Source organism: Lytechinus variegatus, chromosome 1, assembly GCF_018143015.1.
Source record: "Lytechinus variegatus isolate NC3 chromosome 1, Lvar_3.0, whole genome shotgun sequence".
Taxonomy (NCBI): domain Eukaryota; kingdom Metazoa; phylum Echinodermata; class Echinoidea; order Temnopleuroida; family Toxopneustidae; genus Lytechinus; species Lytechinus variegatus.
Window position 1 is genome coordinate 35576284 of NC_054740.1, and position 17167 is coordinate 35593450.

Sequence of the window (17167 nt, forward strand, 5' to 3'; positions counted from 1 at the left end):
ATTATCATCATCATCATCAAAATTTTGAAAAAGGTCTATGATATCTAATTTGAATTTCTTTTAAAAAAAAAAAACATAGACCTTGTTCTTTGAGGAAAAGTGTTTTGATACACAATCATGTAGCATTTATTAGAAACATGTTTTCAAGGTACCATTGCCCTTTTTAACTGAAAAAAGACTTGTCCTATTTTCTTTTCTGAACATGCAGACCTAATTACTGAGAGATACAAAAGGAAAATCTGCAGCTCTGAAACGGCACAAAAAATGGATAGACTACTGTATTCAAAGTGGGGGTGACAAACAATTTGCTAGCACGCAATCTTCAATGAGGCAATGGGGCACAACTTTCAGTTAGAGATACACACATGCATTGTACAGTAACCATGTACAGTATTCAAGCAAATACCAAGGCAGAGACTAAAAATTTGTTTATGTCCATTTACGCCAGCTTTTGAATTTCAGAAAGGCAATTTTGTACTGTAATATAAACTAGGATTCAAGTGTTGGGACATGTACATGTAGTTCAAAATGCTTTTAAGATCACAATTTAAATGCAAGGTAGATCAGATTTAATTTCCCAGTCAGAGGGTAAGGTATTCACAGCTTTTGAGCATCACTATTACCTGTGGAAAATGGAAAGTCAATGTTTATATCTGGTGTCTTAACCCCCACTTTCGTATTATGAAACCTCTTTCTCTCTCACTCTCAGCCACCCTCACCCCTTCAATATCTCTCTCACTTCCACTCTCTGTTTTTCAAATGTGCAAGCATCAAAGTCAATGACAACAGCATAATCAACATGGAATGACATGGTGCTTTGATATCATGAAACCGTAAAACAGGTATTTCACTACAAGTTTGGAGAATCAAGTTAGAAAATAACAATATCAATGGTTATATTATTGTTAGGGACCATCCAGTGGTTGTGGACATCCATGTAAGTTTATATTATAAGCCTATGTGAGATTTAATTTTTGGTTTGATGATATCATTAGATAGAATTATTAAAATCAGTTTCTTACCTGCACACTTTTCACATGGGAAGATGAAGAGCTTGTGTCAACAGCATAGACAGTAGCCACTAGAGATGATCCTCCTCCCAGGTCTTCACGGTCCAGGACATCACCAGTACGTATAATTCCATTGGTAGGACTAGCAACAATCAGGTTTCCCTTGTTGACTCCTCCCGCAGTCACACCAGAAACGTAGTACCTCACCGTAGCAGAGCGGCCATCAGAGTACTGTGCTACAACATTAACGATTTCAGTCCCAGAGGGTTGATTCTCACGTACTGATCCAGAGTAAGAACTCTGGACATAGTTCAACACAGAGCTCTGGCCGTCTGAGATGATTATTGTCAGGGTGAAGGTGGTCATCTGCTGCTGGGGGTTGCTGCCTGCATCCTGGGCCTGAATGTCCAAGGAATAGAGGTTGACCGATGATGGAATGGTCTGTGTAAGGGTCAGATCACCTGAGTTCAAGTCCAGTCTGAAAGGCACCCCTGTTGAGAGCAATGTGTAGGTGACCTGCCCGTTAACACCAGTATCAGGATCATCAGCATGCAATGTGGCCACTTTGGTGTTTGTTGAGGTGCTTCTGGAAATGACAGCAGCCTGCTGAGAAGTAAACCTTGGTGCATTGTCATTGATGTCTCTGACAAAGATGACAACATCAACAGTGGCAGTACGCCTACTCTCCACAGGGACAGCCAGGTCAGTGGCATGGACAGTGAGGATGAACTGATCTGTAGCTATCACTTCAGATTCTCTATCAATTCGACTACTGGTGGTGATCCAGCCACTCTCTGGGTCAATAGCAAAGAAATCTCTGGCAGGTCGCTGACTTAAAATGGAAAATCGTACTTCACCGTTGACTCCAGAGTCTGAATCAGAGGCACTGACTCTAACAACTTGAAATCCTTCAGCTTCCTCTTCATCAATTTCAGGAACTCCAACATAAGCAAAGATAGGACTATTATCGTTGCAGTCTCTGATATTTATGACCAAGGATAAAACAGCCTGAAGAGAAGGACTGCCACCATCGCGAGCTGTTATGTTAAGCAAGTACTGGGATGTTGCCTCATGATCAAGGAATCCTGTCAAGTACACTTCTCCAGAGTTGCTGTTGACTCCAAATACTCCATCAAGATTACCTCCAGTGATTGTATAAGAAACCCGTCCATTGCTATTGATATCCATGTCTGTTGCTCGGACACTACCAATGATGTCACCAATTTGCAGACACTCTGTAACCTCAATCTCTCTCTGCACATTTGAATCAAATGAAGGTCGGTGATCATTCTCATCAAGGACTGTGATTTCAACATCAACAAACGATTCCTGCGGAACAGTACCTCCATCGCGAGCTTTCACCCTTAGAACATAGTTATCAGTTACTTCACGATCCAAAGGAGCAATAAGGATTATCTGGCCATGTACATGATCTATATGAAAATGTCGCTCTTCATTTCCACCGATGATGCTGTAAAGGATATTAGCGTTATCTCCAACATCGTCATCTGTGGCGCTGACTCTGATGATCAATGTTTGATTCTGAGCTAGTTCAGAAACGGAGGCCTGATAACTCTCACGGTTGAATGCTGGAGGGCTGTCATTGATATCAACAATATGAATGTTCACATCAGCATGATCTTGAAGGGGCGACTGTCCACCATCACGGACTCGTACACGAATAGAAAAGGTAGTTGGCTGGCCTGATTCAACAAGGCTTTCTCTATCAAGGCTCACTTTACATGTTATGGCACCAGACATAGGGTTAAGTGTAAAGAGACTATGATTTGCTGTGAAAGAGTATGTAAGTTCTCCATTTTTACCGACATCATTGTCTACTGCATGGATTGTACCAACAAATGCATTGACACCAGCTTCCTCTGATAAGTAGAAATTGTAGGTGGCATTGTCAAAGAAAGGTCGGTTATCATTTTCATCAAGAACGATAATTTCTAACATAAGTGTAGAGGTCATGGATGGCACACCACCATCTGTAGCTTCAATAGCCAGGTCATACTGGTCAACCTGCTCCCTGTCCAGTGCTCTCTTTACATACACCATGCCATTAGGAAATATACCAAAGCTGTCTGCTGTATTCCCACTGGCAATGCTGTAGGTGATTTCACCATTGGTACCTTCATCAGCATCTGTGGCCAAAGCATGGATGACTATTCTGTTAACAGGAATCGATTCTGTTAATCTCAGAGTTGTGTTAATAGAGTCGGCAAAAACGGGAGCATTGTTGTTGACATCTCGTACGCTGACAAGGAGGTTCATACTGGAAGACAGGGGAGGGGTGCCATAATCTGTAGCCTGGATTTGCAGATTATACTCCTTTTCTGGGTAGCTTTGAAGATCCTTACTCAAGAACAACACTCCAGAAGTATGATTGATGCCAAAGCGGTTGTCAAAGTTCATTGATATGTCATAAAGGATCAAATTATTTGGAGGACTATCTGCATCTGTAACTTGAACAGCGTAGAATTCATATCCAATAGCCCAGTTTTCAACCACATCCACCTGATCTTCCTGGAGTGCAAAGACTGGTGCATTATCATTGATATCCAAGATCTCGATCTCAACAACAGTCTGCCCATTCTGAGAACCATCAACAGCTAAAACTGTCAATCGGAAAGTAGTAGATTCAAATGCTTCACGGTTAATAGAACGCCTTGTCTTGATGACCCCAGAATAGAAGTCAATCACAAACAGTCCATTTGGATCTCCATTGACAATCGCATATGTGATTTCTACATTCAAATCCATACTTGTAGCTAGGACAGTTCCAACTTCTGTACTATTAGGGCGATTTTCTTCCAGCTGAAATCTGTAAGGGTTTAATTCAAATTCAAGAGGATTGTCAAGGGTATCAGTGACAGAGACATAGATTGTTGCTGGTTGAGTGGCAGATTCTCCTCCACCATCTTGAGCATGTACTGTAAGGGTATAAGAGGATTCCTGCTCCCTATCAAGTGACTCTAGCGTGGTAACGTTTCCAGATCTGCTGTCAATCTGGAACTTTGATGAGTTTGAGAGAGAGAAAGTGATTGCTCCATTAACACCGACATCAAGATCTGTTGCTGAAACGATGGTAACAAAGAGTCCAGCTGGTTCATTCTCCCTTATACTCGCATAGTACTCTGTGGGATAGAATTGAGGGGGATTGTCATTTTGATCTAACACAGCGATATTGACAGTAGCGGTGGCCTGAAGTGGAGGAACACCACCATCTGATGCAATGATTTCAAGTTCATATAAATCTTGTTCTTCACGATCTAGAGATGCTGTTATTTGAAGCAATCCACTCTCTGAATCAAGACTGAAAATGTCAGAGTACTGGTCACTGCTAATGGTGTAGGTTACTTCTCCATTCACTCCATTATCTAAATCTGTAGCAAGAACTTGAACTAGATCCCGGCCAGGAGAGTTCTCACGAACAGTCTCACTGTATATGCTCTGGTTAAAGACAGGATACTCATCATTCTCATCGAGGATATCAATGGTAAGGGTGGTGGTGTTTGTCATGGGTTCCAGGCCTTGGTCAGATGCTGTTATTGTCAGGATGACCTGGGCGGCTGTTTCATGATCCAGCTCTTCCTTAGTTGTCACAAGTCCAGTTTTATTATCTATTTGAAACCACCCATATTCATCTCCAGTTATGGAATAGACTATATCAGCATTGATTCCAACATCTGCATCAGTAGCAGTCACACTTTCCACAAAACTGCCAATCTGCAACGATTCCGAAAGGAGGGCATGGTAAGATCCCTGGAGGAACTCAGGGGCATGGTCATTCTCATCCACAACATAAATGATAATGGATCTGTATGTTGTCTGGGTCGGTGTTCCCATGTCTTGTGCAACAAATGTGAGGTTGTAAGAAGCCGTTATCTCCCTATCGATATTAGCCGTTTGAGATACCCGGAGGATGAAGACCACATCTCCAGTTGGCAGAGGAATAGAGCTCCCTGAAAAGTCATTCCGTTCGTTACCACTATAGATGTTCAAAGAAACCCTTCCATTGTCATCCCTGTCATCATCCATGGCTCTGAGAGTGAAAAGAGGTCCCGGCATAATGGTCTCACTAACTTGATGAACACCACTGGCTTCAATGTCTTGAGTTAACACCATAATGACAGGACTGTTATCATTTTCATCCTCTACCATAACCTTTACAAATGCAGAGCTCGATTGGGAAGGTGATCCTTTGTCTGTAGCCGTGACCTCAAACAGATAACCATTAGAAGTATATGGTAACTGACGAAGAAGAGTGATCCATCCCGTATCAGGATCCAGGGCAAAGTTATCAGATTGCTCATTTTTCAAACGGTACACTATCTCACCATTTGAACCTTCATCAATGTCGGTAGCATTGAGGTGCACAACTGATGTTCCAGCTGCTGAGCTTTCATTGACTGTAGCAACATAGGTCGTTTGGGTGAAAATTGGGGAGTTATCATTGACGTCTGTGATGGTGACATTAACAATGAGATAACCAGTTCTAGGGGTTGAGCTGTTGTCAGTAGCTGAAATATTCAAGATGTAAAAATCCTCCGTCTCCCTGTCGAGAAGTGAGTTGGTGACAAGTGAGACTGTGTACTCGGCATCTTCACGAGGACGGAAAGTTTGGAGCGAAAAGACATCATCTCCTTCTCCACTCACGCTTTCAATCCGATACGTGCTGATGTAGCCGTTACTGTCTTTATCAGCATCCATAGCAGATGGAAGAATCTGCACACTTCCACTGTCCGCATTCTCAGAAAATGACAAACTGATAACAGGTTGAGGGAAAACTGGAGAGTTATCGTTCAAGTCACTGACCGTTATTTTAACATCCACAATATTTGTGGCAGCCGATGTTGCTACTGCCACTGGAAGTATGAACAAATCATTTGACAATAACTCTCTATCTATGCGTACTGTAGTGGTGATAATTCCTGTACTACTATTGAGCTGAAATTCAAAGTCATTTGGAGGAGAAGATAGAAATGAATACGAGTTGCTAGTTGCACCATCCTCAGCTACAGAACCCACATAAGTCCCAGGTGGTTGATTTTCATCAACAAACAAGTTTATATCATTTGTAGTTGCTCTATTTTGTGCCTTTGCTCCTCCTGGAAACATACAAAGTAAAGTCAAATATAGCACCAACGCTCCAGGCATCATGTTTGTCCATCTTTTCCTCTTGGACCGCGACATCATTTCAAACAAGTTTGGGCTTTGCGAGCCTCTACACATTGTCCGCTCGTCACAACACATCTTCCCCCGAACTCTCGGGGCACCGCACATCCTGGATACGGCGGCGTCACTCACTGGCATCAGGCAAGCGTCCCTAGTGAAACCTCAACACAACTGCAGGCACGGCTCCGCGGGTCCACAACACAGTTTCGTTCCCATCGACATCGTCAGTATGCAAAGAAACAAATAAAATGTCACTAATAGACGATTCCGTTCAGAAGAATATTATATACTCCACTATCTCCATGACCTTAAGTGTACTTTCATATTCACTTCAATGTTTTTCAACAAACCGACGCGAAGAAATCGAAAAATGTCCAAGAGTTCATAACTGAAATGTTTCACTCCGCTAAAGCAGCGAGTCAGATCGATAATACCAGTGTACCGGTACGGTACACAAATACACTGCGCATGCTATAGCGCTAGCGCTAGCAGACTATGCTAATACCGGTACTGGGCCTACTCCAATACCAGCAGCATAGCGTTGGGTCGTCTAATCCCTACCCCAATGATGCGGGGGTACCGGTATATAGCAGTGGACTGTTTGCCCATGATTTCCTCTTATCATTTTCACTTGGCAAATGGGCAAACTAAAAGTGGCATTTTATTTGACAAAAAAGCAACCGCCTGATAACATAAAGGAAAATGATGGAGTTGGTCAGAACTTCCAAGAGACAGAATATAATTATTATTTAGCAGCAATAGGCTATCTGCATATAGATATAATCTTTTCGAGATGATATAAAAAAGGGCCGGATGTTTTCAAATTTTAAGATTATTTTACTACATCATTTCATTCTGGATCATAGTATATATCTCTATGTTCTGGATAGAGTTTGTTCATGCAAGAATTTCTGACAATTTTATCTAACCATAAGCCAATGGAAGAAGCGGGAGAAGAAGAAGAAAAAGAGAAGACTATAGTGAACATACATTATTAGCCTAATACCTTGCACCCCCTCTTCCATCAACGCTGTGGCATGGGGAGTACTTCAGGGGCTGTATAAGAAAATAACCCAAATGATTTCAAAATTCTCTTTCTGATCCAGCATATAGGGGCATAACCAGGATTGAGGAATCTTCTGCCAAGTTAAAGGGGAAAAATGAAATTTCATAACCATACAAGCAATTGCCAAAATAAAATTTGACAACCCAAAATAAGCCGCCCCCTCCCTATAATCCAAATGACATTTTTGTTGTTAGAAAGGGCATAACATGACATCTTTCAAGACCAGACATGCATCTTAGAAATTAGGCTGTTTGCTTCATCCTTCAATTTTCTTCTCTTTTTTTTGTTGGCCAGTCATAGTTTCAAATTCATGTACCATTGTAATTTGAAATCATCACCACTGTCATTCTAGCAGTATTCCCTTAAGGAATGCACAAAGCATTTTTATAGCAGCTGGACACAATGGCGGGATAATATCAGGCGCATACGCAGGGGAGGGGGAATTACAGGGGTTCAACCCCCCCCCTCAGATTTGTTTGAAAACCTTATTTTTTATTTATTTTAATTATTTTTTTTTGCTCGTCAATTTTTTTTGTTACGAAAAGAAATCTAATTTTTTGATTGTTTTTTGTTGATTTTTTTTTCCTTGTCGAATTTTCATCCAACTCGAACTCCCTCCCCTAAAAAAAATCATGATTATACGCTACTGGATAATATCGATTAACTATAAAGATCGCCATAGCCTATAGGGGCTCAGAATAGTGCTGTAGTGTATAGGTCTATATTGTTAAATTTGGATCTTCTTTTTATTCAAATCTATTCATTAATCATAACTTTATCGCAATGTGCCACAAGATATGTACAAAGTGATACCGAGTGGTTTACCATTATTATACACCCCCAAAATTGAGTTTGAGTAGAAAAAAAAAGATCCAGATCCAGATAAATTTATAGGGACCAGTATATATTGTGTCCTCCCGCAAGAGGGCGCTAGTCCAAATACTACAATCCACTTTATGGGGCATTGAATAGAAGTACGTAGTTAAGGGCAGTTACACCCCCCCAAAAAAAATGAAATAGATAGATAGATAGATAGACAGATAGATGGATAAATAAATAAATAAGTAAACCAACAAACAAACAAACAAACAAATAAATTTATAAAAAAGAATAAACAAATGAACCCCCCAAAAAAAATTAATAACATTTTTTACTGAAAATATTCACAAAATTAATCATATAATCATAGGTGTGCACGAAATCCTTCAATTTCACTTTATCAATGCAAAAGCACCCCCGATGACTTGCTTTCGAGTTTCATTTAAAATGTTTACACGTCCCCCCCCCCCCCCGGTAAAACATCTGCTTACGACCATGGTCCCCCCCCCCCCCCCCCACCATGAACACAAATCGACGACATCCATGCATTCGACCAAACCTCCAGCAACTGTGTACATCAGTGAGAGTTCAGTGGGTAACACCAAGGTGGCCCCACTCCGAGTAAAGGAAAGTGTGAAAACTTTAAAAAAAGACAACGTGTACACATTTTGGGGGCTCCTCCCTGCATGTGTCAAGGGGGGGCTCCTAACAAGGGCCGGGAAGGCTCTGATAAAACACACCCAGATTGTTATCTTCTATACTTAACTTTCTTCACCTTTTTATTTTACAATTATTCTTGAAAAAAATAAAAGGGGAAACACGTTCAGATATAACTGAACAACAAATCCTATTTTGGATAGGGCCCCTCTTACAAGCCTACTGAGCTTCTTTTGAGTTCCTGTGTGTGTGCGTGTGTGTATTTGAGTATTGTCAGACGTGTATCAATCAGATATGATTATTTACGTCTGGGACCGACCTTAACGTCACCATCCGAAAGACGTGACCGGGGCTCGAACCTCTGCATCAATTTGTAACTTCCCCCACATTGCTATTGGATTACAGGCGCACGCCACAACGCCCAGTTCCTAATAACCATTCAATATAAACTCATGTAATGTATAATAATATGTGTGGTCTTTAATAAATCAATTTATTCATTTTATTCATTCAATCTAACCGGGCAAAGGGTGATAATATAATCAAAATTCTATTTAATTCAGAATTCTTAAGTCAACCCGAATAAAACATTAAAAAGTGCTAAATGTTTGAAAGTTTATTTATTTATTCACCAACTCGTTCTGGGCACTCATGGTTCTGGGTATCGGAGTCCATACATTGAAAAACATTACGTATTATAAAACAACCGATTCGATATGATAATAATAACAATAATAATAATAGCTGGATTTATAAAGAGCATTTTGCCTGATATACTTTTAAAAACCAATATGTACAAAATAACATAGATGCAATAAAGTATGAGTAAAAATACGTCAAAATCGGAAAAAGCACAGAGATATATAAAAATATTATTTTAACAAGAAGAGAAATTTGAAGAGAGAGTTAGAAGGAAGAGCGAGAAAAATAAACAATGATTATTAAAAAATTATAGGCACACATTTAAAAAAAACCCGGTCCGTTATGAGTAACAAAAAAGTGTTTGGATGCTTTCAATCTGTAATATTGTTTTCGGTACTTCTTTCGGTGATCGTGAAAGCGGGTGTACTGAAGGCAGAAATTGATCACCAATTTTACCCTTATTGCTATGAGTACAAAATCTCTAATTTCTTGGAATGACATATATCTTCCAGAAATTGGTAATTTGTGATCAACACCGCAAAATCATGCACTAGATTTTCGCCTCTGCATGGCTCACTTAAATGGTGAAAGTAATTTTCAAAATCAAACAATGGGAATTTCCTGGAAACTCATAAAAACATTAATCTCAGTAGCGGACCGTGACCCGGACGAGACAAAGCATGGGGGGGCACTGCATTGTCTGTGAACAATGCTGTGCCCCCCCCCCCCAATGCTTTGTCTAGTCCGGGTTACGGTCCACCACTGATTAATCTTGTTCATATATGTTATTTAATTTTATATCAACCAAAGTTTTGAAGCAAGGAAGTGTAAGATCTGATGCTTGATTGTTCCAACTTTTCATGAAATGATCAACGATTTTTTTTTTAGTTCTCTGATTTAAGAATTTTATCTTAAGTTGTCAAAATCTATAGATTTCCCCCACAAATCCACAATCAATTAGCATTAAACCCAAGAATGCAGCTGTTACTTCATCTTGTGCGGAATAACATTTAATGATTAATTAATCGATTTGGGGGATTCCAATAATATTTTAATTAAGTAAGCGTTTGGTACCGCAAAATCGTAAAATAGCCTTAAAAACGGACATAATGAAGCTTTTCGACATGCACTAATCGGAGTAATATCACATGACTAATAACTATAAAGCGAAACAATAAAACCGAAAGAAACAATGGACAGTATAAACTGCGAGCTGTGATATAAAACATATGAAATCCCATTAAACAACTCAATTTTCACAAGCATATAATGATTTTAAAAAATCATGAAGGTTCTGGAAATTGACTTTACACTTCATCGACATTTTCGTTTCTTTATTTTCTCTTTCAATTTCAATTTGTTTTATTTAATTTTCAACAGAACAAAGTAAAATGGTCGTATATAATTATTACAATGACATTTTGCAAATGGAACTTATACAAACAATATAAATTGAGTTAGGTACAACATATGACATTTTGTCCACAAATAAAACAAAGTATTATATATATCATGTATATAGTCAGGTCCAGATTTGAGAAAAGTAGACTGCCTTAGGCAAATCGTGTTAATGCTGAATTGAGAAGTGCTTTAACATAATTTGAGGGCGCTGAGTCCAAATTTGCTGTTTGCCAACCTTGATTTTTATGTTAAAATCCTCAAATTGGCAAAAACAAAATGGCCGCCATTCTACACCCATTTTTACTCTATTCTGACCCCCAAAACTTGTAACAAAAATGTTTGTCAACGGTTTTTGGTACTATTTGATCTCAAAAATAACATACTAAAAATCCACAAAAATCTGTATCCGGGAAAGTGGTTATTTTCAAGATGGCGTCTAAGATGGCCACCATTAACTGAAAATTAAAATAACCGGCACTTTATCTACCCTAGACACCTTTTCCGGTGCATACATGTATTCATTGGGGAAGGCCAAACAGGAAAGAGTGAACATAAGCACTCCAGGGTACCTGAAAATCCAAGATTGCGTAAAAATGGCTGCCATGGCCTAAAATTCATAATTCATCTTTTACGTATTTTAGTGTCTTTTATTTGGGTTGTATTCATTGGTGATTTCAAGGGTCAAGAAGTAAACCGGGACAACTGGTTACAAGGACAGTCAACAGTCCACTATGTCCAAAAATCCAAGATGGCTTTCAAAATTGGAGTCTAAAATAGCTATTGTTATCTAAAAACCCACAAACCCGACATATAGTTTGTTTAATACCTGCCTTGGGCATATAATGTTGGTGTCTAACCCATGGTTTAATGGGTCAAGAAATACGTTGGGACAAGTAAAAAGACAGTCTATGGTCCTCCATGTCCAAAAATCCAGGATGGTTTGCAAAAATGAAGTATAAAATGTCTGTCGTTAATTACAAACCGACACAATTTGTTTAAAAACCGCCTGGAGAATATAATTTTTTAGTATAACGCATGGTTTAAAGGGTCAAGTATTAGATTGGGACAAGTTACAAGGACAGTTAGTGGTTCCATTATGTCCAAAAATCCATAATGGCTTCAAAGAATGGAGTCTATATAGGCCGTTCTCACCGAAAAACTGACATAGTTTGTTTAGTATCAGCCCGGTGTATATGATTTTGGTGTTTAACCCATGGTTTAAAGGGTCAAGTAATAAATAAGGAAAAGTTACAAGGACAGTCAGAGATCCAGCATGTCCAAGAATCCAAAAAGGCTTCCAAAATTGGGGGTCTAAAATGGCTATTGTTACCTAAACACTGTCATAGTTTGTTTAATATCCGCCTGGGGTATATGATTATGTTGTCTAACCCTTGGTTTAAATGGTCAAGTAATACATAAGGATAAGTAACAAGGGAAATCAATGGTCCTGTATGTCTAAAAATCCAAGATGGCTTCCAATTAAGGAAACTAAAGTGGCTGCTGATACTCAAAAATTTACATAATCTATTTAAAATCCATTTGGGAAATATGATGTTGGTGTCTACACTATGGTTTCAAGGGTTGAATAATAATTTTAGATTAGTTACAATGGTATGAAGCGGTCCATTTTGCCTATTATTTAAAGCTGGCTTTCAAAGTGAGCCTTAAAAGACTTCCATCAACTAAACATAGTCATAATTGGGTGAAAATAAAATCTACACTACATGTATTGTGGTTTGAAGGCTGACATAATTAATCGGAACAAATAAAAAAGATGGTCAGTTTCATTTTCATCGTAAAAAGTCCAAAGCGACTTCTAAAATTGCGTGAAAATGACTGCTGTCCCCTCATCATGAAACCATAGGATATTCCTGAGCACAAAAATGAAGTGTCTTGAAATACTTATCAGTGAATTATGGAAATTTTTAGGTGAAAGTGTACCTTATTTTTAAAGTTTGTTTTTGGATGTTTACTTATTGGTGCACCACCACCTAATTATTCACTGATTCACCAAAATAGGGGCACTAGATGGGATATGAAGTATTGTCATTTTTGTAATAATTGTGGCCAATTTGAATGTTATTTTTGGAGCGTTTTTCAATTTTTTGACAAAATGGACAACAGTGGTTCCCTGTAATCTGTCTTCACCTATATCAAATGACCCTTAAAATCATAAGAAAGGCCCCAAAATGTTCTTACATTGTAGGTAGATAGTATATGAACTTTGCAGCCAGATTTTTAAGAAATAGCAACTATTTTCTAAGCCATCACTATTTGGGGGGGGGGCAAAACTGCACCATTGATAAACCTTGAAATTTTTCGAATGTAATTTTTCCCTTTGAAATCATGATTTTTTTATATGTTTTATTTTATTCTCGGTAGACCCCAAAGTTATTTCTACTAGGTGGATATTATATGAATTTGGACCATTTCAAAGTTACAACGTCCATTATAGACGCCATTTTGGAAGGTAATCTTGGATTCTCTGACACACTCACTGACTATCTTGTAAACATGTCTTGATTCATTATTTGCCTTGAAAGCTTTTTGATGATTTTGATTTTGAGGATTCACCTCATTTTTGTAGTTGATGGTTCAACGACTGCCGTTGTGGACGCTATGTTGGATTTTCAGGTAACATTGACAGCGTTTTGTTACTATAACCTGTGTCAATAGACTTTGTTTAATCCTAACATGTCTTAGTTTCATGAAATAAACATCTAAACCCTAAAAGTTATGAAATTTCAAAAACTTAACCTCGGTTAAGATTTGATGTTGACTTCGCCGCCGCCGTCGGAAAAGCGACGTCCATGTCTTGCTTCTGCTATGCAGGCGAGGAAAAAATGGCGGACACGTTAAAGATATCCAATGTGAATATGCCAGCATCGCCCCCAAATTATCAAAAATTTTGCCATATTATTTATCAAATCAGCAGCTGTGAATCATGGCAGCCATCTTAGAATTTAAGATGGCTGACGAATCAATCGGACACATTATGTTTGCAACCCTGGGCATGCTGGGTATCAAAAATAACGCATAGATCCAATTTTTTAAATAAAAATCACCCATAAAAATCGTTTAATATAGAAACTGCATTAAAAATGCCGCCATTTTGTTTTTTGCCCATTTGAGGATGAAAACGTCGGAATCAAGTTTGGCAAACAGCATTTTTGGATTCAGCACCCCTGAATTACCTTAAAACAATTGATAAATCAGCATTAACACAAAATGCCTAAAGCACTTTTTCTGAGCACATTTTTTAAAATCTGGACCTGACTAATAAGCAAATTATCAAAAACATTATGAAGATCTGGGAAAATGGAGGGATCAACTAAAAAACAAATGCAGTGTGTGGACCCCTCTAAATAATTACTGTAGAATGATTAGAATCTTCCTAAATATTTAACATGCAAAAGAAAATAAATATTACCACACCAACCTAATTTCCAGGTGGTGCTGTGTATGGTGTACGTAGCACCCCTTGAAAAATATTGAAGGTGCTTAAGTACCCCCGCTTCCCAGGGCCATTGTCGTGGTAACGCTATATCACGAATCAGCGGTCGAATTGCAACTTTTCACCGAATTGGTTGTCTATCACATTCACACTAGATGGCGCTCTCCAAGTATTGATATTTTTCGCTGATCCCAAATTCTTGTGTTATAGCACATGGAAAGAGATGCTAAGTAAGAATTTGTGCATTATTTCAATAGTGTAAGAGTAAAAGTTACTAATCTAAAACATTACAGGTGAAATTCTGATCGAGACTAAAAGGACAAGAAAAGGTTACCATCGATGGCCTAAATTGTTTTCATAAAATGAAATCAATCATTTTAATATCGCCGATGGATATCCTACATGCATCAAGTATTTAAAGAATGTCGTAATGAACAAAATGGACCAATGTATTTCCATAATTGCAATGATGAGTAATAAGAAGAAGAAAGTAAAATAAAACTGTTTGTATTATTAAAAAATGAAGGATAGACCGGTTTAGAGACTTATTTTTCAAACAACTTGAATGTCTACTTAATGTCTCTTAAGAACTAAAAACTCGTTCCAATTCTCTTTCACGCAAACATTGGTCGTAAAAAGCGGATCAGGGGTGGAGGAGCTTTTTATTTTCTTATCTGCAGTGGCGTAACATGCGGGGGGTAATCTGCCCCCCCCCCTGGCGGAGAGTTCACCGGGAAATAAAAAAAAAGGGGGAAAAGGAAAAAAGTTGGGAGAAAGAAAGAGGAAGGAAAAGAGAGGAAAGTGGGAGGAAAGGGAAAGGGTAAAAGGAAAGGGAAAAGAAAACAAATAAAAAACATAAACAGGAAAAAAGGAAAAAAACGGGAAAAGGAAGGAAAGAAGAACAAGTGAGAAAGAACAATTTTCCCCGATATACAAATACATTAGCATGATCGGTAAGGCAGGGTCCGCAGGGAAATAAATTAAAGGTGACAAAAAGGCAAACAAAAGCGGGAAATGAAGGTAGAATGGAATGAGCCAAAATCTAAATTGGAAAATAAAGAAAAGGAACAATATAAAACTATCGGGCTGCTGAGGATTGAAGATAACGAGCGGAGAGAAAGATGGATGGTATATAGCATAATTTCCTCCTTTTTTTGAGGGGGGGGGAGGGCAAGAGTAAGATGTTCCGGGGCTTTAAAATGGCTTGAATATCAAGAGGTTCCGGGGTCCGCCCTTTTGGCCCCACCCACATAGCACTGTTGTATAGATGAGTTTGGACCATGGCCTCCAAAAAATCTTCAACCAATAAAAAAGGGGAGGAAAGATTCAGATTTATTTCCAACAGAAATGACATAAATATTGATACAAATTATTTTTCATACATTATAACAAATATTTACGATATTTACAAAACATTAATGATAATTAACATATCATACAAAACATTTTGTAGAAAAATTATAAAATATAGTTTAGATAGAAGAAATGTATTTGTGGAAATGGGAGATTCACTCAAAAGCATAGCTTGTATAATATGAACCCCCCTCAAGGAAGAGAAAAGAGGAGAGAGAGAGAGAAAAAAAAGAGAGAGACGCAATGGTTGCTATATTGGCATACGGAGATTTACTGAATAGATTAAAAAGAACATGATAACCCACAGAACAAAACAAAACGAAAAAGAAAGAGTAAGATAAAACGAAAAAAAAACAGGACAACAAAAGGAGAAATTAACATAAATAGAATCAGGACGAATTGCGACCGAAAAGAGTCGATAAAACAAAATGAATAGATAAAGAGTAACAAAAATAATTTGAAGTCTGAGAGGAGATGATAACGAGCGGCATAGGCGGCGGAAGCGGGGGGGGGGGGACGTGTCCTAAATTTGTTGTTGATGACCTTTTTTTTTTTTTTTTTTTGCTTGTCAATTTATTTTCCTAAGTCCCCCCTAAAATTTTTGGGTTGAGAACCTGAGAACCGCCAATGATGAGCGGGAATCAGCAATGAAGACCTCGGTAGGATTTAAGTAAGAAGTTTTTCAGTTTTCTCTTAAAAGAATACATGGAAGGGCTGTTTTTATGTTATTTTCGAGGGAGTTCCAAAATCTAGGGGCATCGAACATAAATGTACTCTTTGCCAATAAAGTTCTAAAACGGGGTAAATGAAATTCGTTTGATTGCCTAGTAGAATCATTATGAAAAGACCGATTAAGAGGAAACATAGAATCAAATACACGTGGAAGGGTATTTTTGTCAAATTTAAACATAAATTGACTTAAATGAAATATGTATAGGTCGCTTATCTTCAGCAATAATATTTGCTATAAAAAAAATAGTGGGTCAGTGTGTGAACGAAAAGCTGAATTATGAATAACACGAAGGGACTTCTTTTGCAGTAATAACAATCTGTCTAAAATGTTTTGGTAGGTGCTGCACCAGACAAAGGAAAAGTGTATTAAATTTTTCTGAATATCACGTCAAAATCTATCTTCATGTTAGATTCTCGTGAAAAGGTGATTATCTCGCTCGCCTCGCTCGCTCGGGACTTATATTAAGCTACTTCTTGCCACATGCGCCATACTGCATGGGCCCCCTCGAGCGTAATCATGGTAATAGAGCTTCGCCCTGATGCGCACAATAACAATAATCTTTCTTACCGTGGTGTACAAAGAAGATATATCTTTTTTAACATCATGTCAAAATCTATCACGAAATTGGAGTTTTGTAATAAAAATGTCAAAATATTTGCTCGCTCGCTTGCATTTTTATTGCCCGATACACCATATCGCCCCCTCATTGTTTTTGCCTCATGACGTCATTGCCTGTTCCATGATGTGACCCGGAAATTTTTGGCTCCTGCCCCCCCAATATTATATTTGATTAGTGAGATGTGTATGTTATTCATGATTACAAATGCTTCATATGTGTTTAAATGTAATTC

At 38.3% G+C, this 17167-nt stretch overlaps 1 protein-coding gene across 1 annotated transcript; it reads right to left on the minus strand.

Moving 5' to 3' along the window:
* Positions 1–514: 514 nt before the first annotated feature.
* Positions 515–6717, minus strand: LOC121412741 (protocadherin Fat 4-like). Its single transcript, XM_041605512.1, has one exon. It carries the CDS (start codon positions 6327–6329, stop codon positions 1011–1013), a length of 5319 nt encoding a protein of 1772 aa, XP_041461446.1. The 5' UTR covers positions 6330–6717; the 3' UTR covers positions 515–1010.
* Between the last annotated feature and the right edge of the window lie 10450 nt (positions 6718–17167).

Excerpts from the sequence above, each read along its gene's own strand:
- LOC121412741 (XM_041605512.1), bottom strand. The coding sequence starts at position 6,329 with ATGCCAGTGAGTGACGCCGCCGTATCCAGGATGTGCGGTGCCCCGAGA.